Source organism: Anabas testudineus, chromosome 24, assembly GCF_900324465.2.
Source record: "Anabas testudineus chromosome 24, fAnaTes1.2, whole genome shotgun sequence".
In the NCBI taxonomy this organism is placed as follows: domain Eukaryota; kingdom Metazoa; phylum Chordata; class Actinopteri; order Anabantiformes; family Anabantidae; genus Anabas; species Anabas testudineus.
In genome coordinates, this window is record NC_046632.1 from 7,882,232 (window position 1) to 7,910,044 (window position 27,813).

The 27,813-nt window shown below is 39.8% G+C and overlaps 1 protein-coding gene across 4 annotated transcripts in view; it reads right to left on the reverse strand.

Annotated features, from left to right (window-relative positions):
* Window positions 1–349: 349 nt before the first annotated feature.
* Window positions 350–27,813, reverse strand: part of LOC113149203 (A-kinase anchor protein 7) — a 34,056-nt gene continuing 6,592 nt past the window's right edge. For 3 of the 4 annotated variants that reach the window (XM_026341129.1, XM_026341130.1, XM_026341127.1), the window contains exons 7-11: window positions 27,647–27,759; window positions 26,028–26,074; window positions 25,813–25,913; window positions 7,069–7,098; window positions 350–3,423 (exon numbers count right to left, since the gene is read on the reverse strand). In XM_026341129.1, the coding sequence (XP_026196914.1) occupies window positions 3,203–3,423; window positions 7,069–7,098; window positions 25,813–25,913; window positions 26,028–26,074; window positions 27,647–27,759 (512 nt within the window). In that variant the 3' untranslated portion in view covers window positions 350–3,202. The remainder of the gene's footprint in view (window positions 3,424–7,068; window positions 7,099–25,812; window positions 25,914–26,027; window positions 26,075–27,646; window positions 27,760–27,813) is intronic. The other variant, XM_026341128.1, reaches the window with a different exon arrangement.

The window sequence follows — 27,813 nt, forward strand, 5'->3', positions numbered from 1 at the left end:
TAACTTCAGTTTGATGTAAACATACTGTAGCATATGTACACAATCTGTAAGTCACTCTGGCCTTTGTTCACCCAGACTGAAATCAGAAACACCGCAAAGGATATTGGTTTTGAATTTCATATCCTGTTTTATTGTTCAAATATGGCAAAACAAGATATACAAGACATTACAAACAACACACCCAGGCAGTCAGACATGCACACAGATAAATGGAAAAACCAACAGAAAAGACAAACGCGCACGCACGCACACACACACACACACACACACACACACACACACACACACACACACACACACACACACACACACACACACACACACACACACACACACACACACGCGCGCACACACACAAACACACACACAGCTCCAAGTTATCATGAGTGATAGAGAGAAAAAAAAAAAAAAACTTCTCTGGGGAAGTACTGATCAAACGCCCTACAGTCACTGTGCAAACTCACACATACTCATAGACACAGTCAGAAACACATGAATAGACTAACCATACAGGCCAACAGGACAACTTGTGTATTAAAGGGGATTTTAAGGAGATTAAGGATCCGGTGACAACAGAAGATTAAAAAGAAAATGTTCAAAGTCCACCTTAAGACAGAATTCACCTTTGTTATTGACGTTTCAATAAGCCCACAGTGACAAGACTTAAGTGGATTTCACAGGGTTGAGGGCACATTTCCCAGCACACACACCTCTTTGCACTAGAAGGAAATAAACCTCCCCACCCAGCCTATCTTTGTTCAGCAATTATTATTAATATTATAATAGAGACAACATGACTTCTGCCTTTTGATGGATGATGGATGTTTTACATTTAACTAAAGGATTCAACTATTTAGTCACAAGTTAACATTGAAGAGACTTTGGCAAATCTCACAGCAAAATGAACCATCATTATCCAGTCATTCACTCTGGCTAAAGTATCACTTATGTATTGTCACCATAAGCACTTACAGAAAACATTAAAAATAAAACTAAAAAAAAAAAAAAACACATCAATTTGTTTTTGTGACTAAAAAGGCCACTTTGAACAGAGGTGATTCGATTTAACAGCATGTCTATAGTTACCTGCTCGTAAAATGAGAATTAAAAACAGAAAAATTATATTTTTGTGCTTGTTTTCACTTTCAAATGCAAATGCGGACTGCTCTTCATTATCTTCATTATCGTTTCAAAATAAACTTTTTTTTTTCACATGAAATTACTTCTTCTGACAAGGAAGTCAGCTATTCTACTCTAACAGCAAATAAATAGCTAAAAAAAAAAAAGATCAAATAACATATTTAATGTCAGAGCAAACTAATCACTTTTATTATCATCATCATCTTGCTGTCAGGTGAAAACCTCATCTCTAAGGAAATATAAAAAAAAAAAGACGTAAGCAATCCCCCCTTTAATTCACATGGACGCTCGTGTATTCCTGAACACACTTCACTACATGTGGGCTTAAACTCTGCACACAGAGGGCCAATTTAGAGTTTAACACAAAAAATATGAGTGGAAGACACTGCAATAAAGAGCTGGAAGGGTTTTCAGCTGACAGCAGTGATTGTCTGATTTAACCTCCCTGACATCAGTGTCAGCCTTTTGAATCGCTGCTTGGCTGTGACTGTTCTTACACGTACAGTACTTCAGAGTAAAAGCCCCTTCACTCAACATAAATACTCCCAATAAACACGGAGCCTCAAACAGCCAGACTCTGGTCTTTAACCCAAACAATTTACGAATGGATTTAGAGGACATACAGATCATAAATCTTCTGTGCATTCTTCGCTAATGATTTCACAGAAGCATGTGAAAACAGAACATCTATAAGTGATTAAGCAGGGAGCTGAGCTGAGTTATGAAATTGTTAACAACAGCCTGTCTCTTAAAAACGGAATAGTTTTTAATGAGACAGGCATTTGGGCCACTGATGGCAGTTTTCGTGTTAATGGAGTAAAAATGCTCTCTAGGCAACTTATAGTGTGTTGTAGCAGTTCCCACAATTTAGTGTCTGCAGTCCACCTGACATGTTCCGCAAGTTAGTGTTTGCATGTTTTAGTATTAGAAGTAAGTGTTTCCCAGGACATTTGTAGACCCAGGTTGGGTTCAAAAAGCTGGTATCACTTCATTTTTGTTTTGAGAAATTAATTCAGGGTTTTGAATGGAATTTATGTTAACATGATGATTGTCTCAGTGCAGCCTCAGCAGGACACACTTGGTTAACACAGCAGTAGCTACTATATGATACTTAAAGCATTGCTGGGGCCACTGCACATACACTACATAGTCTAAGACCAAAACTGCAGGTTGATGTCCAGACAGGTTATTTGTGTGAAGTGGAAAATAAAATGCTGGAAGTTCGAAGACGATCTGAACTGGACAAATAAAAGTGCTTTGAACTCAGCCTCGCCGCAAAATACAACACAAAGTTACAAAGACCAAAGACCAACGTGCCGTATTTTGCACTTAGAGACGTAGAGAGAATCCGACCAGTCACAACGCCATCAGTCAAACTGGCTCTTTTCATCCTCTTCAGACTGAACAGATGAGTAATCTTTTCATCTAAGAGGACATCACTGGTATTCTAAAACAAGCTATGGTCACAAGTAAAAAGCAAAATATTTTCTGACAGAGTCCAGTGAAGGAGAAACAAGCACTAAAGTCAGAGGGGAGTTGAGAATACAGAATCCTATTTTAAGTGGAGGTGACGGTACAAAACATGATTTTATTCTAAAAGGGCAGTGTGTGAGAGAGATCACAGTGAACACTGTGCATGTGTGGATCTACAGGAGTGCTTCACATATGTGTTCTGGGTTTGACGTTCAAGCACTGACCCGCAGCCCGGTGACGACTGAGGGGTGATGTCCTCGCTCTTAGATGTAGGACAACAGAGTTAGTGAGCAAACTAACAGGCTTGGCTGGCTGGCCTGTTGGGGCTGTCACCTAGCAGTGATTTTAAGCTCTTTTATTTATTGATTTTTTTTTACCTATTTAACTAGCACTTTGTCAAGCTAGGTCAGATGGACAGGCAGCTAGCATGACTGGCAAGCTGGGTTAGGTAGTCAGCAAACTGGATTGACTCGTTGGCTGGTTCAGGCTTTGTGCCCAGGGTTTACTGACTCTTCTCCTGGTTAGTCAGGCATAGCTGATGTTTTCTGGGCAGTTGGTTTGTCAGTCTCTGTACCTGGATCCGATGTCGTCACTTCCTGTTGTCTGTGGTGGAGTTAGCTGTAGTGTCCGTCTTTGTGGTCGTTTCCTCGTCGTTCCCGGGAGGCTGCACCGCCGTGGCGTTCGGCCCGCCCCCGTTTTGAAGTGTTTCTTGTTTGTATTGTTGCAAGGCGCGATTGACGGCATCCTCAACCAATCTCCTGCTGACCCTGAGGAGCTCTGCCTCGTCAGGCTCGGACCGGCGACGCCCACCTGGGTAGATCAAACATAATAATAATAATAATAATACATATTTTCATACTGAATTACATTATACATGGGGTTCAAATCCCAGCTGTTGCCGACCTCCAGTAGGGGTCCTTAGGCAAGACCTCCTCACGCTGCTCTGCCTACCCTTGTACCTTGTAATGACGTGTAAGTCGCTTTGGATAAAAGCGTCTGCTACATGACTAAATGTAAATGTAAATTACAAATACTGGACGTCATTACTCACCTGACTGCCCAAACCTTTTGTGCATTAATAAAAAATTAATGAATTTGTTGTTGTTTTTTTAGATAGTGGCATGCATTGCAATAAACTACAGTATATTTCATTGCATATCTGAGCTGCTTCCTGTGGTGTTGACTATCATTTGACATCTTACCACAGCCTGTTTCACTCTCATTCCACTATGATCAAAACGAAAAAACGGAAAACAATTATTAATGTGACAATGACAAATGAGTATAAACTCACTCTTCATAGCATAAATCCAGCAGCAACAGACTGGATGCGACAACAATGGAAGAAATGTGACAGCTACAGTTTTGACAATAACAAATGAGATAAACATCCATCTTTAAGCTCTTCTACACTATTTGTGAATGTAATCTACCCCCTGCATTGACTGAAAGGAGAATATAACAAGCTTTTTAGCACACTGCTGCTTATGCTTGTACTTCTGTACAAAATGGCAGCCAAAAGGAGAAAGAAAAGAGCAAAGACGGGGATTCAGACAGATATAAAATAGAAAAAAAAAAAAAAAAAGATAGACACAGAGTCAATAATTCATGTAGAAAGACAGTAAGGCAGGCGGACTGGAAGACCCACAGCCAGCACTGAGCCATTCAGAAAGAGAGCAACGGGGAATCACTCAAGCCTCCAGCCAGTCTGGCACACAAGATTACAGCCGAGGTTCAAAAACACAATATACCCAGCACAACATTTGATTACTGAGGCCAAACATAAAATCCCCAAGCTAATCTTTTATACCTCGAAATCCCACTGGGCCCATAGGTTTGCTTACATTTGAAAGCATCGTGCTGCACTATTACTCATTAGAAAAACAGACAGCACTCAGTGTAGGACTGAGTGAGGACGCTTTGTTGAGCTAAGAATCACATCCATCCATGGAGAGCAGTTTTCTTACCAACCTAGTGTTAGAGTTCATTTTTGTTTTTTATTTGTGCATATTACCCTTCCTCAATAAAGGTGTGGTTTCTAACCACAAGATGTGCTATGTAGAAATGTTTTTATTATTCCCAGTTTCTTCACATGCTTATGGAACATTTTTTTTGTAGTAGCCAAACCACAGTACTGAAACTTCCATGTTGGTCATGTGATGCACACTGGACCAAAAGACACGTTTTCCATGGAGAATCACTACAAAAGCAGTGGCTGTTAAACGGTAGATAACTTTTTCTGAGCATCACAAACCCTGCAAATAAAAGAGTTTTTACTTCCAGACTCCTACTACTGATTCATCCAGTACAGTATCGTGTGGAAAGTCCAGAAGAGTCATAAGATTATTTTAGTCTATCCAGGTTCATGTGTGCACAGGCTCTATGCAACAAAAAAAGGATCACTTGGCTGGAGAGCAGTAGAATTAAAGCAACTTTCAAGTTTTATCAGGCATCTAGGAACTAACCAGCACTGTTATGAATTAATTTAAAAAGAAGAAACATTGCTCTGCAGCTGTCTGAACCTATTACTGGTGATTTCAGTTTAATGTCACTCACTGATGATTGATTGTCGGCTTTTATCGTACCACCTTACATCCTCCAGATGTTCTGGTGGGTGAAGATCTACTTCACAGAAGACTAGAATAAATGACAGTCGCTGTCACGTTCATGTCACCGCCGCATTTCCCTGCTACTAACAGCTTGTACTGTTGACACATGGATTATGTATCCATGGTTTTGTGTTATTTATGCCAAATATTCAGCACTCACCAACAGCAGACAGAGACCATCAAGACCTGGCGGCATATGTGCACTCATCCAATTATGATCACTGTGTGCTTGCTTCAGCTACACTTTCTTATCTTTTGCTAAATTCATTTGAACCTACTGTAACACGGTGTTCTGTTGTAGTACATCAAATTCATGTTTTATTGAGTTTTCTGAGAAACCCTGCTGCTGTTGTTGGTGCTATTTGATTACCAGCGGGTTGCCTATCGGTTTGAGTGACTCTGACCGCTGTTTGATAACGTATTTTTACCCTCAACTGCAGCTGAATTTATTCTGGACATGCCTTTCCTTCTCCCGTCGAGTTGGCCATTTGAGTTAACTAAAACCGTCACTTCTGGCGCTAATGATCAGATCATGTTCACAGTGTTTTAAATCATTAAGCTAGTCGTTACTTGCTCACGTTCTCACCCACAAACCTTATGATTGCACCTCATTATTGATGATTGGATCCTGCTGTGTGTGGCAGTAATCAGTTTCAGTAGTCATGCACAGAAACACTCTTTTGTCCAGGTACATTTATCTCATATTGTTTTACGTGCTTCATAGTAGGTGACAGTTGCGGATGTGTACATGGACATGTTTTATGTTTTGGGATGCTGTCTCCCAACATTCTGATCAATCTGGGGCCAATTTTCCTCTTACAGCCATTTCTAGGGGGCTTGACTGCATCCCCAAGACCTTACACTTTGTAATAATAATAAATGCATTTGCAGTCACAGAGACTTCAAGGTGCTTGATGGTGGTCTTACAGCCTTTACCTTTAACGTGCTTGTCTGTAATTTACTTTCTGATTTTTTCCGACATCCTTTACTGGCACAGGCAGTCAGTGCACAGGCACTGGGGATAGATAGCATGGACGCAAATGCACTGTGCATCGTGGAATTAGGTGACAGGCGATAAACCTTTCGTCATTTATACTGCATACAGTATGAATTGGGCTTTAGTAACTGTTGTGGTGAAGGAAACTACAGCAGTGGAGGCATCAGGATAACAGGACACCCACATGCAGTGCAGTTATTGGACATTCTGCTTATTCATTTCCTGCTCTGTTGCCCTAAACCGGACAGAGGTTTTGTTTGAGTTAACTGAATTTAAACCGATATGGCATGTGAAATGATTGTGGATGAGAAATCTGTTATCAGCTGAAAGGAAATGCTGGTGGAAGTACTGTTTTATTGATTTCTACTGCAATATCTGTGGTTTCATTTCCAGCCTAGGGATTTTTGTAACATGTCATAACCCTTCTCTCTCTCTCTCTGTGTTTCCTATCTGCCTCTGCACTGTATGTTCAAATAAAGGCAATAAGAATTCAGATTGACACTAAATACACTTGCATACAAAAGTGGTGATTGACAAAAAATTACAATTGCATTAAATATTTACTGAGTATGTAAAAGAATTTTTAATTTTGGAAAAAAATAATTACTGATTACTTATGCTCCAGGTGATGATTGAACAAGGAGCATTTAGATTGTGTGGTCTTTTGAAATCAATACCAACGGTAATCCAGAAGGTGCTGAAAGTAATCAAATCATTAATCATCGTGATTAGGATTGTTGTAGTGAAGGATTACAATATGAAGCACATTTTAAGTCTGTAATTAGATGTAGATTAACCTTCTTAACTCTGATTGTAGATAAATTACACGAGGAGGACGCATTTACATACTTGAGCGTTTGGCATGGAATGGAACCACATCTGCAACAAAAACACAAACATTAACTATTAGATTTTGTTTTTTATTTCCCTCTTTCGTCCTATCCTGTGGTCGGGGTCGCCACAGCAGATCACGGTGACCTCACATTGGGTTGGCACAGGTTTTATGCTGGTTGCTCTTCCTAACCCCCAACCCTCCCTAATTTTGCACCCGGGCTTGGGACTGGCACCCAGAGTGCACAGGCTTGTGCAACCTTGGCGGCTGTGGGGTTTGTGGACATTTTGGGGGTTAAGTGTTGTGTCCAGGGACACTTCAACATAAGGCCAGAAGGAGTGGGGTCACAAAGTCATCCCTAGAGTCTCTACTAACTGTACTACTGCCGTCACTAAACATTAACTATTACATAAAGACACAAATTATATATTTAGTGTCTCGTGGTTCTCATACACGAACAAAGCCATAAAAACCTCTTTGTCTGTTCACACAAGGAAAATACTTTTAATAACAGGCAGCAGTGATTTTAAAGATAAAGTTTGGACCCCAGAGCTACATGGAGACCATTTCGGATGCTCCAATATTCTGAAGAAAAATACTGTACTGTTATCCAAACCCACTGACCGCCTCACTGCCAAAAGCTGCAAGGCGCTGCAGTGTAAAAATAGGATGCAGGTGTGCACTGCTGTTTATGAGAGCCAACAACAGAGTGCACGCCTGCATATTGTAAAACGCACACTGTAAAAAAACACTGTCAAATCGTAACACCTTCTATTTTAAAGATGGAGTAAAGGCAAACATGGAAAATCATGAATTTAGATGAGGCAGCACTTCTTGAAACAGCTAATAGGAGGACTGAATCCCTCATTTCATCTCATCTCTATAGATCGGTTCCCACTGTCCTTGTCAATATCCAGAAAATATTGGTTTGTAATTTTGACCCTGAACAAACACACTCCCAGACATCCTCCTTGCTCTCATGTTATCAACGTTAGTGTTTGTGGGAAAATCTTTTTATCTGTCTATTCAATCTTGCCCTGTCGAAATGAAGGCCTTTTTCATGGCAGTAAAGCTGCCCTGTGTACCTGCTAACACACAGACACACACACACACACACACACAGAGATAAGCCTTTTACACAAGGCTGATAGACACAGGAATATCTCTTCCTCAATTCATCTCTGTCTCTCTCTCCCACATACACACGTACACATGTTCAACAGTATCTTACACTTTCTTGCACATAAACCCAGAATTTCTCAAAGTTTACATCCTCTCTCTCACACTCATCAGTTTCTATATCTTCGACTCCCTCTTCATCTTTTATACTCCCTCCACCTCTAGCACTCTGCCTGTAACCTCTTCTCATCTTTGCTTTATTCCTACTCTCCCTGTCTCTCTATATGTAAACCTCTTTCCCACTCTTTCTCTCTCTCGCGCTACCTTTTTTTTTTATTTTGCTGGCAATGTTGTCATGGTGACGGGATAAGAACCAGACGGGCACTTCAACTTTTAACAACACAGGAGGCTGTACCGACTTACATCTAGTTTTTGGCAGCTTGCACTCTCTCATCTTTAAGTGTCCTCGTCTCTCACATTGCTTTGACTTTTTCGCCTTCTCCTGCCTCTGCATCTGTCTTTTCCCCTTGCCTTCCTGCCTTTCTTTTTCTAGCTTTTCCTTTCCTTTTCCGTTTCTCAAATCCAGTTTCGAAATATCACTTTAGAACTCGCTCTCTGTGGACTGACATTTTCTCCCTCCAACAGCCATAGCTGTGGATTAAACCTAAGAAAACAACAGTAGAGCAAAAGGTTCTGCATTCACATTGATAAGCAGCTTGGGATTTCACTGAATGACAAAGATAGATTGAAAGATGAGTTCATTTTATCATCATTACACAGCCATACTAAACCTCTTAGGCCATGTGGTGCAAACCGAGCCAATCAGTAGCATCTGGTTCGACCTGCACTGGACACGAGATGAGCTCAGGATGGTCTGCCCAACAACAAAAACATGCCAGATTCTGTTTTAAAATCTCATTACATACTCGTTGGCATGTACAAAAATCAACATGTTTTAGTAAACTAAATATTGCGCAGTAGCTTTATAATAGCATTAAAAAGCTGGGGTTACCAAGTAGCTCAAAGCACCACTGAGCTGAAAACTATTATTTATATTTTAGCTACAACAGACCGATGACATTTATTAAGTAAAGATCTGCTCCATAACTTATGTTGTAGTGAGGTTCTGTTAAAGCCTTCTGTGGCATACAGAGACATTACCTACTGAAGGTTTTTGAGACAAGGTCAAACCAGTGCTTTATAAGTCAGTGCAAAAGGATACCCTCTGCTTATCTGTGAGACACCACAGGCTCTCACCATGGCTCTATTGTTTTGACACAGCGTCAGTATTTGATGCATTGGTTGCTTTGTTTTCAAGACTGGTGCTACAGCTGGCTTAAATCCCAAAAGTTGCATATTTTAGTTTTAGGTATTGAAGGTATTTTATTAGAATACATAAAAAATGAAAAGCTTGTTAGTGTTCAGCACACTTGGTGTACTGAAGCTACTTCATGTATTTCGATTTATATTCACTCAGATAGGTTGAAAGGTTGTCAGCATACAGATGCTGCATTTGGGAATATTGATGTGCACCATCAGGGAGCTATGAACCTGCACAATGTCAAGTAACTACTGTGTGTTTGCTTTAGTTAGATTTTTTTTTCCAGCATCACTGCTCTGCTTTCCTTGGCTCTGCTACCTGCTCCTGGTCAGTGCTCTGCTGTGATTTATTTTCTGCTATGCAAGAACCTTTTAACACCATTACTTCAAACTTCCTTACGCACTTATTTATCTTGTTCGGTAGCAACTGCTTTCTCCAGGAAACCAATAGGAGTCCACTTCCTGAATGGATAGGAGGTGACATTCTGCTGAAGTCTGCCAAAAAATATTTAGCAGTCGCTTTCAACACTTTCCAAGATGGGGTGGAGGGGATTTTATAATGTTCAGGTCTAGCTGAGGGTTGCTTCTTTGGTGATGCTGCCCATACACAAGTACTTCACATCTCCGTGCAACTTCAAAAGCACCCACAATAATCCCATTAAAAACCTGAATCAAAGTAAGTGGATACAGCAGCCTAATTCATTATGTTTGCACCCTGTCTAATAATCTGCTGCTGCGACTAATTTCTTCTTACTCCAAATCAACTGATTTCCTGAAAGCTCCTGCAGGGGCTTAAGCAGAAAATTAATGCAGTATATCTGGTAAGCGACAGATAAAAGAATGAGCAAAAGAGGAGGAAAATAGAAGAAAGGGAATAAAAAGAGTGGGTCAAGGATGAGGTGGAAGACTACGGTACAGTATGTGATGCTGGGGGGTGGGGGGGGGGGGGGGGAGTGGGTGCATTTGAAGAGAAGAGGGTGTATCATGAGGAGGAGGGAAGAGAACAGACCTTGAAAGACAAGGTAAAGACGGTAGAGCAATGTACAGTAGAAGCTGTGGATCTGCAGGTTGGTGTGAGTTGAACAGTTTCCTGAGGAAATACCACAGCCTCTCACAGACATAATATACTGACTGACTGGATTCTAGATAACTCCTATTCCATTTAAGATTTACTATTTGAGCAAAGCACAGGTCTCATAAATGCACTAAAAAGAGATTTTAAGATTAAATCTCTGCAGCTCAATAATTCAATAACTGTGCTGCAACCTTTCTAAAAATAATTACATTTCTGACTAATGTAACTCTCCTTTATGCCAGAATAATGGGATGCAAGGCCTTAAGGGTGCCTAGCAATCGGAGAATCTGTTCATGTCCACCAGCGCACTGATCAACAATTTGCACGATTGATCAATTCCTCCACTGAGACAGTAAACGCCATTAAAACTCTATTTTTACACTCAGGACTTCACAGCCATACAATGAAGAATGTGGTTTTGAAACAAATAGAATTACTTCCTTGTGGTTGTAGGCATCCACCAACCAGTGAAATTGCAGTGTGCATTCATGTCATGAACACGACTCATATTCATGTTCATCCACATGGCAGATAGCAGGGATAACGTCAATTTTCTACGAGTCTATACCCAAAGTTAGCACTACTGGTTTACTGAAAAGCACAGAAGCCTCCTCATTGAGCTGAGCACTAAAAACTAACACTGTTGAGCTGTTTGCTGCTGCACATGTGATGTTATATGGCAGAGAATCACCCATGACAGACAGGATTTAATTATCAACGCGCTGGATATTGAAAAGAGACCAAATAGGCCAACTTGATATCCAAAGATCCACATCTGTTTGCTCCTCTGTCATCTGTCACTTATTCTCAAAATAAAACTGTAAACTCCATGCCAAACACAGAGCTTTAGGAATTCATTCAACAGCCGTACACTAACAGTGTGAACTGTCTGACCTTAACACTGGGGTTTAATCCTGCAGTTTAAACCTAAAACAGTCCATGGCTTAGTAAAATCCATGGCTTTGACCAGATTGCCTTCCGCTGCTATTGTGATTGGTGTAGTTGGTCGCCACCAAAGCAACTTTTGACATTGATACTCAAGAGCTCCCATTCATCTAGAGTCACTTCCTACCCTAAGATGTGCGAGCATCTTGCAGAAAATACTGTTCGGTGTTGATTCTGTACTGAAGAAAAGTTACAATCCAATTATGTCTGGAATGACTCAAATTTTTAGCTAAATGCTATTTCCATGTCACAATGACAATAATAACATGCAGATGTTCAGCAGCAGTATGGTTTAGGTACAAAGACTGATAAAACTGTCAGTTTTGTAGGAATTTAATCATGCACTAAAATACAACTGTTAACTGTTGTGGTGCTAGATGAAAACTTAAAAGAGACGACTATGTTGTCCGTACTTTTGAAGACCTCTCTGATAGATGCTGAGATATTTCAGCTTGTGCCAAAATGAAGGATTGACCGACTGACACTGCCATGCCAGTTTCACTACTGCCCTTGTTAAATCAAGATGAAATTAAACTGTGGCACAGGATCTCTTTGCCATTTGGCTTAGAGGTCTGAGAATGGATGCAGACATTAAAGCTTGCAGCCGGACAGGTGTGTTGCCTGTGAACTCTGTCTGACTGTAGATCAAATAAACAGTCCGGCCTTTCTGGTGTGAATAAACAACAAGAGAAGCTGCATACAGCTTTGATTTGACATATTTTGTTGATCACAGCCTACTTTGTTAGCCAAGCTCAGCATAACCCCATCATAGCTAAATGGGGGCTCTGAATCATGTCTAGCTAAACAGTGTCCAAAGAGACACTGGGTGTGATCCAGTCAGGCACTGGCACAATCAAACACTGGGTTGACAAAGCATTTATGAAGTGAACATCTCTTATTGATTGGATCTTAAAAAGCAGACAGCTGTTTCCATTTATCATCACAGAGCAAAACCATAGTCCTCTATTCCCACTGGCCTAGCTTCAGGGCATATGTGATGTAATTTAAACCCAGCAGTGCCTCCCTCTCCCTCAGTATCGGGACCTGATTCAACTCACTGAGCTGTCGTTGATTGTCTCAGAGTCAAAATGACACACAGACTCGTGCATACTGGAAAGTAAGAGCATGGGCAGTGCATGTGAATAGTTAAGTGTTTATAGGCTTCTTGGAAAAAGAGACTGGAACAAGAAAGGGTTAATACAGAGAGGCACCAGAGTGCGAGAAGAAAACTTGGCAGGGAGGACTGAATGGGAGGAAAAAAAAAGGAGAGAGGATGAATTAAGCAGCGCTGCATGTATCTCTTCCCCTCACTCGTCGTCTCTTTCTCCACCTTCCCTGTTCTCATCGTTCTCCCGCTCTTCGTCATATATAGCCAATGCTCTCTTTCTTTATGCAGCCGACAGCCGAAGTTCGACAGCTAAAATCGATCTCATCCAGATCATGTTCTAAAAGTAACTGCTTTACTGAAAATGCTTGTAATATTTACTAAATGTATTCAGTCAACTAGAAACTAATGACTAAAGTTAATATGAGGAGTGTTTAACATAAGAGAGGTGACATAAGACTATTGCTCATTACATCCCATTACCCACTGCTGGATAGACTTAATGATTAATTGAAAAGATGATAGCAACTGCGACCACATTTTTATTGCATTTCGCAAATAGGAGGAGCTGCAGCAGTGTAGGGAACTTAAATGGCCAACTGGAAGGCCATAATGCGTACTTGCTTGGAATTTTAGCACAATTTGTCCTTGCGCAAAGCTCTGATATTTCCAGGAGCTTCCTCTTCAATACTTTTCAGGTTTATAATAAGATGTTTAGTAGTTCAGGTGGCCTTGACAAAGACAGCAATTACAAAAGGATAAAATAAATAACAGTCATGATGGATTAATATTTTTCACAGTGTCTTCTGAGCTGCACAATAGATGGTATGATTGCCTGCTTTCTTAAAATATCAGTCTAACATGCTTTACACAAAGAAATTAATGAAGCTGTGGGCATTAGTGCATACCTATCTACTACATGGGTAGTGATGTGGGACTATGTTTTTCACCTGCAGCGACCTTTCACCTGCCTGCCTTGTCATACTGGTCACAGTTTAATTTACACACAGATACACTGCAAGCATGCACACAACCATGTTTCTTGCTATGCTCATGAGGATGACTATCACCGCATCACAGGGGCAGCATCTGACCTCTAGCACACACACACACACACACACACTCTTCCCTCATGTTCTGTCTCGCTCTCTTTGCCTCCCTGCCTTTGTCTCAGTATCATCATTTCTCTTTAAGCATGTTCCCTCTTTTTCCCTCTGAACAGTCTTCATTCCATGCATCGCTCTTTCCCCTTCTCCCTCCATCTCCACTCAGAAGTAGGGCACAGTGGTTTGACTGTTTATAGCAATGCAGCTGCAAGCAGGGAGGAGGGGGAAGAGAGAGAGAGAGAGAGAGAGAGAGAGAGAGAGAGAGAGAGAGAGAGAGAAGAGAGAGAGAGAGAGAGAGAGAGAGAGAGAGAGAGAGAGAGAGAGAGAGAGAGAGAGGGACAGAAAGGGGAAAACAGAACAGAGGAAGAGAAACAGAGAGAAGCAAGAAAAAAAAAAGAGCACACACTAATGTATAGTGTAAAATGTAGCTCAGATTAATATTTCTTTTTTTACTAGGACAGTGCTACTAAAGAGCACAGCCCCCTACACACACACACACACACTACACCTATTTTCCTATTTTCAGAATCACCACTTCAGCTGGTGTCAAAGTCTGTGTTTATGACAGGATGATCAGCAGGATCAAGGTCTTATATACAGCTCACACAGAGCACAGGCCACAAATCATTGAGTAATTGCTTTATATCACAGTTTAATCATTAACCCAACAAACTTGTTAGCAACAGTGTTCATCTACAGATTCTGTATTTTTATGTTATTAACAAGCGGCCACGAAGTTTACTTGTGTTCTTTAAAAAAGCTTTTTCCAGGTGGTTGAGATTTTCTGTTAATTAGTTGAACATTAAACATCGTGAAATGTATAAAATAAGGTTTCAAAAATCCAGATAAAATCTGCAGTACCCTGCTCTGAAATGTTAGGGGTGTCACTGGTGAAGCAGGTGAGCGAGTGTTTAAACTTTTCATTCATTTGGAATCGGTTCTTTTTTTACAATAATAACTAACTAAGTAGATAATAATAGAGTAGTAACAATACTGTCCTGCCTTTAAAATGTGTAGTGGCACCAAAACTAAGTTGTACGTTTAACTAAAACCTAAATTAACCACCACTACAGCTGCTACAGAACAATGACAGAGGAACCACTCCTTCAAGCTGTAATCAAACCACAAGCTGCATCAGTAATTATCCTCTAGGCTCATTCCAGTTCATATGAGCTGAAGCGGAGCAGTTTCCACTTTATCACAGTCATCTGTTGGAAATTCGTGCTTTAACTTTGGTTTATTTATCCATTTCAATTTTCCTTTGACTGACCACTGATGTTGTGTAACAACATGTGTTAGATAGCATCAGTGCTCAAACAACTCTCATCCAGAAAATGCTGTGCTTGTAGAGATGTGGAGATATCGAGCTAATCTGTGCCACATGGTCCTGTACACAAGGAGAATGGTATAACCTGAGAGGGGGCTTTTAAAATTCCCCTCCACTCATTGATACCTTTTGCTTACTGTTAATAACTTGATTGTTTGAGCATCTCTGTCCAGAATGATGTATGAGTTTAATTGGATTTGGTGACATGAACCTTCCCTTCTCTTCCCACATTTATGATGTAGGCACCTGCTGTTGACTGCAAGTAGCACTGGGGAAGCACTGAGTCCCTGTATCGTGAGCACAGGGACACAATTCACAATGAGCCATCGGTTTCATGCTATTCCACTGATTGACTATTGGTGGCAGTAATGTGCAGAAAAGTGTAGCAAATTGGCAACAAATCCAGTAAAGAAGAAAACTGCAAGCTAGAAAATACTGACTCAAACACTGCAGGGTTTGAATTTATTTTTAAAACTTGCTAAGTTAGACCTTTTGGTGAGAAACACTGAATGTAAACATCACTTTTGTTTGTTTATGAGGAAACTCAATCATGCACCTTTAAGTTTAGTTCTCACATCTGCAATAATGTGGACTGTAAGAGGACTTATTAGTAGCTCTATTATGTTAATGCAGTAGCTCACAAATCACAAGCTTGACAGAGGCATTTAGCAATAAAAGATGAATTACACAACTGAAATATGTCTGTTCATCTACAAATACACACACATGTACAATAGTAGACTACAGGCTGAGGGAATTATATGCTCAAACTCTCACACACGTTCATCTGTAGGTCATGGATCTAACTGTGCACATACACACGGACAAATCAACAGACACACACACAGTGTACAGTGTATATCTACATTACATGCACACAATCCTATCCAAAAGACCACAAGTGAGTATATGAATACAATTTGTCTCTCCAACAACACACACCCACGCATGGAGACAGGAGCAGGAGACACTTACTGATTTTCTCCTCCGTTTGGGAGAAAGGGAAGCAGCACAGTTGACCCATGGCGCCTCCTTCCCTCTCCTCCGGTTCCCCTCTCCACGCTGTTACCCCTCTTTCTCCTTTTCCCCTTGTTCAAAGGCAGATGGAGAGAGAGTACTGCTTTTTGCCCTGCCTCTCCCACTCTTTACCTCCCTGTCTTCTCCCTTATGTGTCACTCTCTGATTCTCCCCTTGATGGAGAGATGTACCCTGTGAGGAAGGAGGCAATGAGGAGAGAAAAAAAAAAACCCTCGCTTTTCCTCAGTGCAGCCAGAAGAAGACAGAGCAAGGCAGCAGACGCTGGAAAAAAAAAATGAACAAGCTCCTTGCGCTCGCTCTACTTTGCACTGACACAGGGAGGAGGGGTGTGTACGTGTGTGTGTGTATCGGCGAGAGATAGAGAGAGAGAGAGCAGTAGAGGGAGGGAGACAGAGAGAGGTAAAAAATTAAATAACATAAAGGGTTATTTTTTTTGTGTTTGAAGTGATGAAAGCAGAGGAGGTGTGTGTGTGTGTGTGTGTGTATGTGTAACTAGATGGGGACAGAGGAGAAGGGGTTTAATGTGTATGTGAGCTTGAGTAAGTATGTGTTAAATAAAGGGACAGAGTGAGATGCCATGCTTCTGAGACGTGGAAGAGGAAAGGGGAACAGTATAAATGAGGAGACACCAGACAATACTGTTTGTGTCTGTGTGTGCATGTGAATGTGAGTGTGACTGAGTGTGAGTGTGTGTTTAAGGGGAGGGCGGGCTACAGGCTCCACCTCTTCTTGTCGCTGTAGCTTGAATAATGGTTGTTGAGTAGCCGGCAGCTGCAGCTTGCTATTGCATGTATCTGTGTTATTTATGAGACCTGTAGCGACGTTTTTAGGTAGCCAATTATTCCCATGGACCAGAAAAGAGCTATTAAAATTGACTGTTAAAAATAGGTCAATTCCAAGGTTAAGAACAGATTACAGTTAAGGAGATGGTCAGGACTACAGAGAGAGGGTCAAGGTAATATGGAAACACATGAGGACATTTCAGCAGTAATCTGTTATAATAACCTCTACACTGCACTTAAAGACGCAAATGTGATTAATAATGGAGCTTGGATTTACACAATATAAACAACTCACAACCTTATTTTGTTCATTCCAACTTGTGGTTGTGCCCTTACTTTGCTCACACTCGTGAGTAAAACCTATTCGTTTGTGGTCAAAGCCTGAAAAGAAACACAATATACTAAGGAAAAATATTTTGAGATTCAGTATGTAGGTGTTATCTTTAATGTTGAAATAACTGACAGAAAAATATTTGGCAACAGCTAAAATGTCACATATTTGCTTTCTCTCTGAAGATGATTTACTGCTGTTCTTTGTTTTATGTAATCATGCCAATAATTAACAACCACCACCTGCAGTGGCCTATTTTTTTATTTATTTTTTTTTGTTCCTACACATTATGGGCTGATTTATGACAACCACTTTTAGTTTCAGCTCTTTGTATTCCATCATAGCTAAATGTAATCTTGTCTTTAACCTCCTAAAATAAGGAATTCTCCTAGCCAAACAGCAAAATCTAAGCAGACCTTAGGGCTTTTGTGTTTCTGTGATATTATTTTATTATGAGACATAATTCACTTGTTGGTTCTTGTTTACACTCGGTATGCCACCTGTCAAAGAGTCATCATGACACTTTGTTGAAACACTGGAATAGCACAGCATTGTAAGCAAGCAAACAGCGAGTGACTCAGACTTCTCTTGCAGACATGCATGAGTCCACAACTACTACTGATCAGTTCCTCTCTCTCATCATAAATATGTATTACCACGCCTCAGTCTTTAGTTCCACTGCAGTGTGTTAGCAGTATCGCCTGAACAGTGGTATAATGAGAGTAGCTGAGCAATTTGGATGTAATATATGTTGAAGTGGCTAAAAAAGGTGAACTTTCCTTCTCTCTCTCAGCCCAGAAACATCAGTGCACTCTGATGTAATGACCTCAAATGAGCACTCACAGTCGGAGTTTGGTGCAGTCTGGCAGCATGAGTTGATAGAGCTGATTGAAAGGAGTAAAAAAATAAGTAGAAAAATGTTTTACTCTACTTTATCCTGCTGTTTCATTAGCCATTACTCTACAACTGGTAAAACTAGGCCACAGTTTGATGACTCTAGTACTATTTTAGCTGTGCGCTAGATCTGCTGTTGTCCTGTATGAAACTTATAAACACAAGTTTCTGTCTCTCTTTAAAAAGAAAATGCTAAGCTCACTAGGATTATTATTATTACCTTAATGTCCTAAAAACATCCATAAAAACAATATCAACTCAAATTCTAAACACATTTTAGAATTTTTAAAACAATAAATTCTCAGCATGTTTACTGTTTTCTTGCTGTGCGTAGCTTTGTATGAAGTGAAGAGGATGCAGGTAGCAAAGTGATTAGAGACTGCTTTTCATCCAAAAGGCTCTCCACAGCCCCCTTAAGCAGATCTGCTGATGAGTCCTTGTGTGAAAGAACAAATCTCCATCAGTTGCATGCGGTCTGTGTAACTCCACATGGAGGGTCTACTGAAAAACATCTCTGCGCTGCAGGGTTAATGAAGGATCGCACATGAGGAGGTTGGGGGACGTGAGTGTGGAGGGCGAGAGGGAAGTTAAAGCAAACACACAAAAACACATCACACGCACTATAGTGCATTATGCACTGAACTCAGCTGTGTGAGGAGACACTGGAGCCCTGTCTCCAACAGCAGCATTCAGCTCACAGCTGCCACTTTACGCAGACACACACACACACACACACACACACACACACACACACACACACACACACACACACACACACACACACACACACACACACACACACACACACACACGCACAAACTGCAGCTGTGATGACAGCTATTTGTGGAGTATAAGTGTTGTCACTGGCCCAGTGGTAGTTGAGTGTCACAATACCCACCAATCGCCCCAATATAAACACGTATTTGTGCGTTATAATGGTAAGTAGAAATCATATTATTATTATAAAATAAATCCATTAAACAGAAGCAAATATGAGCTTTAATAAACAAACCACAAAAAACCAGCTTAGACACTACTTATTATATTATTACTGCAGTAATACTAAAGTTTGAGTACCTGTTTAAACACACTTTAAGCCTCATATAACAGAGAGAGACAGACAGCAAAGGAAAACACTGCAATAGTGTTGACTTTGTTCAGCTGAAGGTCGCCTCATGGTGCCTCAGTAGTTAGTCACAAGACAGGTTACGCACACAAAAAGAAGACAACAACTGCATGCTGAAGATAACAGACTGCTCTAGTGATGTGGCTTACAGTTTATCACAATACGTCCATGAATGATTAACTTTAGAAATGCTAACTTAACCCTTACACACTCTCTCACACATACACACACAAGCGTGGCACACCAGTGATACACAAGAACAAAAACAAGCAAGTTATGAACAATGTTGAGACTGTGTGTGACAAGCTTGGTATTTTGGCATTTCTGCTAGACATTTTTCTGTTACATTGCATGGTGGTGGCACCAAATAAACAGTTGTGACGATGCAGCAAGGTCATCTACATTTGCTACATCCAGTATACACATACTTACTAATGTCAATACCTGATTCTGTAATTTAGCATTCCAGATGTACTTAACCAACGAAAGCTTGTCTATCTATCAAACAAACTATCTATCCATCATCACTACAATATATACACACTGAAAGTCATCCCTGCTATTCTATGATAAACTACACTGATCAGAATTGTTTATCACAGAAGTGTAATGTTCCATATACTGTAGATTACTGCTCGTCTCTTGCCATTTGGCTGAAAATTTCGACATACAAATTCTGGGACACTTAATCCACATTGCAAAGAAAAAGATTATTTATATGCATCACACATTTCAGCCACGATTTAAAACAAAACCGGCTAGTAAACAATCACTGTAGTATCTAATGTGATGTTTCACTATTGGTACTTTGTGGAATTCAGCAACTAAATGCCAAACATGATCCATTACCTAAACCCAATTCTAACCTTAATACTAAAAGTCTTAAGCCTCAAACAGCACTTTGCGGTTGCGTGTGTGGTATGGTTCAGGTTGTTAAAGCTTCTCTGATTTATGCTCACAGTTTCCTGCTGTAGGTTTGTATTTCTATGACATCTTGAGGTTGGTTTGTATTATTTACATTTGCTTTTCACATTTTATTTGATGATAGGAACGTTACTGTTATTGTGGCAACTAGATCTGAATCAAAGAGTAAATTTATGGTGACAGAACTAAATAAATCTTCAAAATGAGAAACACTGGATTGATTTAGTTTTTTTTTGTTTGAGATAGTCAGACAGTAGAGAAACAGATTTTATGGGTTATGGTGGGCGATCCTGAAGGACAGTTCTCCCTTTCATCCAATCTTCCTCTGCCTGTCGCACTGCTCCTCTATTATATCCTCTAATTTTCTTTCCACCACGCCCTCTGACTCCGTCGCTTGACCCATGCCGGTCTCCTTCACCCGCCCTTTAATATCAAACTTCAATTCGCTCGTCTGTTTAATGTCATGTTCACTCAGACTCTCAATGCTCTTTTGCCGGGTGTCTGGCCATCCAATCTGCTCTTCTCATCTTCACTCTCTGCTTAATTCTACTTCTCCTGAAAACCTATCTGGCTCTCCTTTGTCTCTCCTTTCTTTTACCATATTCTCATTCATCATTGATGTTTAATCTCACGTATTTCTTGCTCTGTCCCCTCTCTTGTCCTTTCATTCCATTTCTCATCATAATTTTTTCTCTAAACTGCTTTTTCTCTACTCTACACTCTTTCCTCAATCCCGTAAATGTTTATTTTTTGCTAGAAACTACTGCACGTTGCTTTAGACAACAATATATACAGTATTTATGCATGCCAAAAGTATGTTGTTGCTTTCCCAAAATTTGAAAATAAATTAATTAATTAAAATAGCAGGGCCTTGTTGCTACTCTTCGCACAGATGATGTTGACTGCTGCTTCAAACAAGTGCAACGTGTAACGCTGTCATAGAAGCAAAGAATACTGCAATGACGTGGTCAAAAACAGAGAAGACTACAACTGGACCCACAGCAACCTGTGGTCTTCACAGGTTGCTGTGAAATGATGTGCCAATCAAAGTGGACACAGATCACTCCTGTTTATTGTAAAACAAATTGCAAAAATGATTATGTTTCTTGTAGCAGGAAGAGCATAGCATAACAGTAGAGAAGAGTCTACAAATGGTATTTGTAGTACATTCTTAATATTGAAATGGATTATATCCAACTTTAGTTGTGATTGCTGTAACAATTGTGCACAGAAATATCAAAATTTTGTCCACAATTTTACATTTAAAGCATCAGAAATCCCTGAATACAGTTAAACAGCTCTTTACTAGTCATTTTTTTGTCTTTTAAATGTTGCAGTCCCCTCATTCAATATTTCTCCAGAGAGAAATTAGCCCACTTAAATGCAAATTAGCAAGCCGCGTCATCTGGCAATCATGGCTGTAAACTGTGCATTGCCAAAGACTTGTTTAATAGGAAAAAGCCACTCATCAGAGGCTGCACAGGAGTGAGTGATCTTACCTCAGTAAAATACCAAAAGGTCAGAGAGCAACAAAACATCTTCATCCGTCCCTGTGATTGTACTGTTTGAGTGCATTTGTCTTTGTGGGCTTCTCTATGTATATAGTTATGCCTATATGTTTCTGCATTTGAAGTTGTAGGTGTGAGTTGTGTAATTTTTCTTTCCCCACTGTAAATACCAATAGGCCATGATAGGAGCAACAGCATACGTAAAGGCCAAGTGAAAAACATTATCTCCACTTGACAGTAAACTCAAACTGTTACACAGACTATTTGCTTATGTATAACACAAACAAGTTAAGATGTGTTTCTAAAGCGATGACATTTGGGAATTTCACGCTCACTTCTTTAGCCTTTCAACTACCCACTTCCTGTAATCTGGTTCTTCACAAACACCAGCACAGAAAGCTTAACATTCCTAACCATTTTCCTAACAAAAACCTTCTGCAGTGACACGAAAAGCAACGAGGAGCCTTGTAATCACAGCACAGAGCTAATCTCATATATGCATGTGTTTCTTTTATTTCATCATTCGTATACATTATCAACACATTCTAATAGAGTAGCGTTCGTTAAAATCAAGTGACTGTGTGTTTCTCATCAACCCTGTTCTGAACCATAAACTTCCAACTGTCTGTCTAAACAAAGGTGACAGAGTAATACAATATAACTAGCTCACACATTTCAGGAGTTGGTGGAGACCAAAACTGAAGCTATTAGAAAACACTAGATCCATCAGGTAGCCATAAACCTGACTTTGCACATAGTGGTTTTCATTGTTAGTGGTGCAGTCACACAGAATTCTGTGACCTGTTATATAAAAAACCTAATTGCTGTAACCATGCCATGAAATATTAAGCCTTTTAAATTTAATGAGATTACATATATCCATGAAAAACAACTTTACTGCCTGTTTACCCTGTCTTCTCTCACTGCCTGTATATTCTGTCATCCCCCTCCCGGTCTACACACAGCACAAACACACTAATTTGGGATGAGCATCAGTGGGCCTGTTGCGGATTATGTTGTACCTTGGATTATGGGATTAACACACATATACAATGACCACTGTGCAGCAAAAGAAAAGGCAATGTGAACCTCAGTGGTGCCCTTTGAGAAACAGGAATGTGGAGAAGAATAAGCCCAAAAGAATAAGTTTCACCAATATCACTTTCTATGTAGTTTTCCCAGTTTGACAGGGTGATATAATTTAAAGGGGAACAACCTTCTCCAAAGTCTACCAAGCACACATTATGAATACACTTTCTAATAGAAGATAAGTTAGATTTTAGGAATTTCTAAGTAACTTGGGTACTAGAACTTATTGGAAATTAACAGTATCCAATACAGCTGCCTGCTAATTTCAATTATTCATGATATTACCAATTCTCTAAGTGAAATCTGTTGAATTGTTGGGTGAGAAGTCAATTCTTTATTCCCTGCTGTATCAGTGTCTACACTGAGTAATAAGACTGCTGTGTGTCGGCTGAGTAATTGCTCTCCAACAGAGAGAGTGATGCCACATACTGCTCATCATGTGTTTTAACCTTCAAGCTACAATGTGGATGCTGGACATACACAAAGTATATGTCTTTAGATGGGCACATTTGTTTTTCTACGTTTAATGCAGCTGCAGTTTTACCTTCAATGTTGGAATTTCAATATGTTGGTATTTTTGAGACAGGTTGTGTCATAATGACTTGTGTTACGGGAGAGATGCATTTAGTGTCAATATGTTTTAGTTATTAATTCAGCTAATAATGGTTTTAAAATATGTTAAGATGCATTTACTTCTCCTTATGAATTCAGCTGTGACACTGTGGGCACTGTTAGTGTGTGTCACTGCACGTGATAGTGTCATTTGTCCCAAGTAACAATAAGGGTAAATTAATGCTACATGGATTTAGCAACATGCTGTGTGTGCATGACCACGTCTCAGAGGAGCTGATATTCTTATTTTACATCACCTGTGACCCGGTGACAAAATTACAAATTCAGCAATCAGCATGTGCTTTAAACTAGATGCTGACTTCAAGAAAATTCTTCATGAAGACCTCAGCTAAATAAAGGACCCTCCGTAAAGGCGCCTCGAGTCGGCATTGCGTTTGGTATGTTAATGATTACGGTTAAATTCGGCTTCATTTGAAGTCATATGTCCATTCAAGTCTTTAATTATTCAGAAGATGACTGTGTTATTTCAGTTTTATTTGTGTCTCGGTTTAAAACCTTATGTAACTTATAAGTTCACAGGTTGACACACACAATTCCCACAACCTTACTCGCTGACATCAAACATTATAACTTTGTATTTAAACCCTCTACCCTGCAACACTGTAGAAACGCAGACGATTATCGACAGCGCATTTTAAATATGTATGTATTGTGGTGGAAAAGCACTTGACAAAAACACAAGCTTTTTAATGGTGAGAAGTGTGAGGTAAACATCCCCTGATCTGTCTCTCACTCCCACACACACACTGTCACCCTTTGTCTCATGCAGACAGCCCAATGATCCACAAAACATTGTGACAGCCTAGTTTCACTCATGCTGAAAACACACACGCGCACATGCACGCAAACAAACATACACACACAGCAATTAGTGTAGCTACTTTGCATTGGGAATTAGGGAGTCCCTGCCGATCCATTATTTACAGTATTATTTACTGTATGTGCATATTTGTATGTGATTACTTGGAGGTATATATTAACTCCATAGGAAACAATGTAGTGTTTTATTCACTGTTAGTCATCCTGACAGACAAATGCACAAAATAAGCTTATTTTAAAAGGGTTCATTTGGCATGTTTATTTGTGTTCTCCTTTGACACTGCTGCAATTAAACAAATTCTTTTGTACAAATAAGTTTCTACTTTGTCATATAGGTGTTACTGAGGTTAGATAGATGTTTTATCCATTTAAAATGATCATCTCCTACACAAAAAGGTGTTAAAAGCTGTCTGAGTACTTCCTGAAGTGACTGGTCTTCTTTTAACTACAGCACATACTAACTGATACAAGAAACAGTGATATTTTTACATCTCGCTCAGGCATCTGTTGTTAGGAAATAGGAGAAATTAAATGTATCATGCCAACTGATCTTTGCTTACAATAGGAACAAAGAACCATATTTGCTCCATTTCAAATCTGCGTGTAGCGTTTTTGCTGTGGCAAAACTGGATGACATAATGTGTGACAAAGAGCGGCTGTGCAAAATGTGATTATGACAAGATAGTAACTAATGCACTCATAAAATAATCCTCTAAACACATTTTTTCTTTTAGAGATAAAATTCCCCTTTAGCTCCTAGCAAGCTGTTACAGGCTCCCAGCATTAGCTAGAGGTAATGCACAAGATGCACAAAGACATTGCCTGTGTACATCCTAAGTCCCACAGTGTTCAATACTGCCATCTCAAGTTCATGTGGTGTGTAAGTGCTCTGTAAAAAGCCTTTTAACAAGCTCAATAACAAAGCAGCAGGAAACACACAGTATAAAAATCCATTGATCTAATTCTGCAACACACTGATCTGACTAATACCACATGTTGAAACCACAGTTCAGTGAGTCCCATTTAACTGAGCACTGCCTCTATTCATTAAAAAACTGTAGACCAAAACAAATGAGTGTGTACACAGCCAGAATAAATTAGTTAGGTCCACATCAGATTGTAATAAAAATTAGGTCTTTTCTCCATACTTCTACACCAAAATGCACTTCAGAATATAAGCATGCTGTATATGATCTACTTTTAACTCTTTACTGCAACATCTCAAGGGCCCTAAGCACTGTGGACCTTTGCAAGTTTGGAAAAAAAAGCTGGCAGGGTAAGAATGTCTGAACTAGGTACAGAACTGTCTAAAATGGTAATGAGCTTTTTAGTATCCCCACTGTGTTTGCTTCAGCCAGCCTGCACGACTTTTAGTTTCTGCTAAGCATGGGATGCATCAGATTAAAAAGCAAACAAACTAACAAAAAATACAGCTGACAACTGGTATGAAAAACCTGAAAGCAATTTGTAAATCCTTGGAAGGTTTGGATTTCCCAGTGAATCCACTGCACCAGTAGGCTAATTCATGATCCTATAAGCAGACAGCTCCCTCTGGTGGTCAATATTGCAACTGAACAGAGACATATGTACAATGTTGGCTCTGTTTGTGCGTGCACTAACCGAGTTGAAGTGAGGTCTCAGTGTAGTAATATCCGTCTTGTTGCTTCTTTTTCAACATGGAGCATAGATCAACCCGCTCCACTGTCTGGTCTCCAAAATACCTGAGCATGAGAGAATCAGTGAGTACGAGAAAGTGGCTGCACAATACTTCACTAATTTAATAATAAATAAATACATACATATATATATATATATTTGTGAATACAAACACTTACTTGTTTGTATAGTTGGAGTAGAGAGCTGGGTCCATGCGCTTTATACCCTAAGAGAGACAAAGAGAAATGCTTTAAAGTCATATTTAGCACATTAACTCCAACAGTATTGGAACAACAAGGCTAATGATGTTGTGTCTTCTAAACACCAAAGACATCTGCGTTTAGGAGCACCAGTAAGAATCAGAGAGTCAGGCTGGCATTTGCAGTATAAAGATGAGCCACAAAAGTCTCAGAAGTTTTATGGGCTGATGAGACCAACATTCACTGCTACCAATGTGATGGAAAGGTCCCAATAGAGAAAAAAGGTTTGATGATGATCCAAAATTTAAAAGCTCATCTGTGAAGCATGGTGGAGGTAGTGTCATGACTTGGGCTTGCATGGCTGCTTCTAGAAATAGGCTCATTAATCTTGATGTGTGAACTGATGATATAACTAACGCCGTAGGATGAACTCAGAGGTGTACAGAAACATTTTGCCTGCTAATTTACAGGGAAACACATGAGAACTAATTGAAAGGAGGTTCATCATACAGGAAGATAATGATCCAAAACATAATCCCACCCTAACATTGTAACTGAATCATTGTAAGTCAATCACCAGACCTTAACCAAAGTTAAATTCTGACCTGCTGAAGAGGAAATTGAAGGGAGTGCTTTGGAAGGGGACGATATTCTTAACAAAGAACACAAATACAAATGCTAAATGAGGCAGACATGAACAACAGGCGGGCGCCAGGAAGAATAAGACGTCATCTGGTGTCAAAGGGGAAAAAGATGGTTGCAGTCCTTCCTCTGTCTCTGGCTGCCTGGCTACTACTCAATGTTCTTATCTTTCTGTCCTCTCCACCCTTCACCCCAGCTTCCCTGTTATTTAAATCCTAGCCATTTCATATGCATAACACCAGTCACTCCACCTTTTTTTTTCCTCAATCATTCAGCTAATCCACTCCAACATAGTAGCTGGCTCTAACTGGCATCATTAAATACTCAATTTTGTTTTAAAATATTGCAGTAGGCATGCAATTCCCACTGGTAGAAGCAATAATTCGGCAGATACTATATAACTAACAAACTCACACATTTTACAGCCACTCAGAGGTGAGGGAAATATAAATGGATGGCTGGGGACAAAGGAGCAACAGTGCAGCTGTTTGGCAGTACTGTCAAAGCAAGCTAATCTGGACAGAGTATGAAAACATAAAAATGTATTATGCATAAAAATGTTTCAGCAGGGAATGAAAATGTATCAATTTGGGCATAAATGGAGAATGTGACACTATTTTTATTTAGTTTTTTAAACCAAAATGTGCCTGTGCATTTTGATGAAACTATAGCAATTGGTGAACATAAGATATAACTTACATACTTAATTACTGCTGTTAAAATGATTTATATTTTATACTTAAAAGCTCATAAATGTAAATGTCTTTGCAGAGAAAAGGTGTTATGGGTAACTGTAGGTCTCAGGGGCTCGCTGAGGAGCCAGTGTGCACAACTCCCACATCTCAGTGGCATGCTGTGTGGAACTGTGCATCAAAAAGTTGATTGGTTAATGTCAAGTAGAGCAAACATTTGTAGACACTGATAAGAAGTGTGTGTTAAACGTGTTACGTACATACCTGGGATCGTAGTTTTGATGCTCTGGACAGCTTCATAATGGTCAAATGGGGTTCAAATCCACGACTGTCTCCCTGCAGAAGACCCTGTTCCTCGAAACGCTTACGCAACAACTCTGCAAAACACAATTTACAACACACACTAAAAGTTCAGCAACGTTTTTATTATT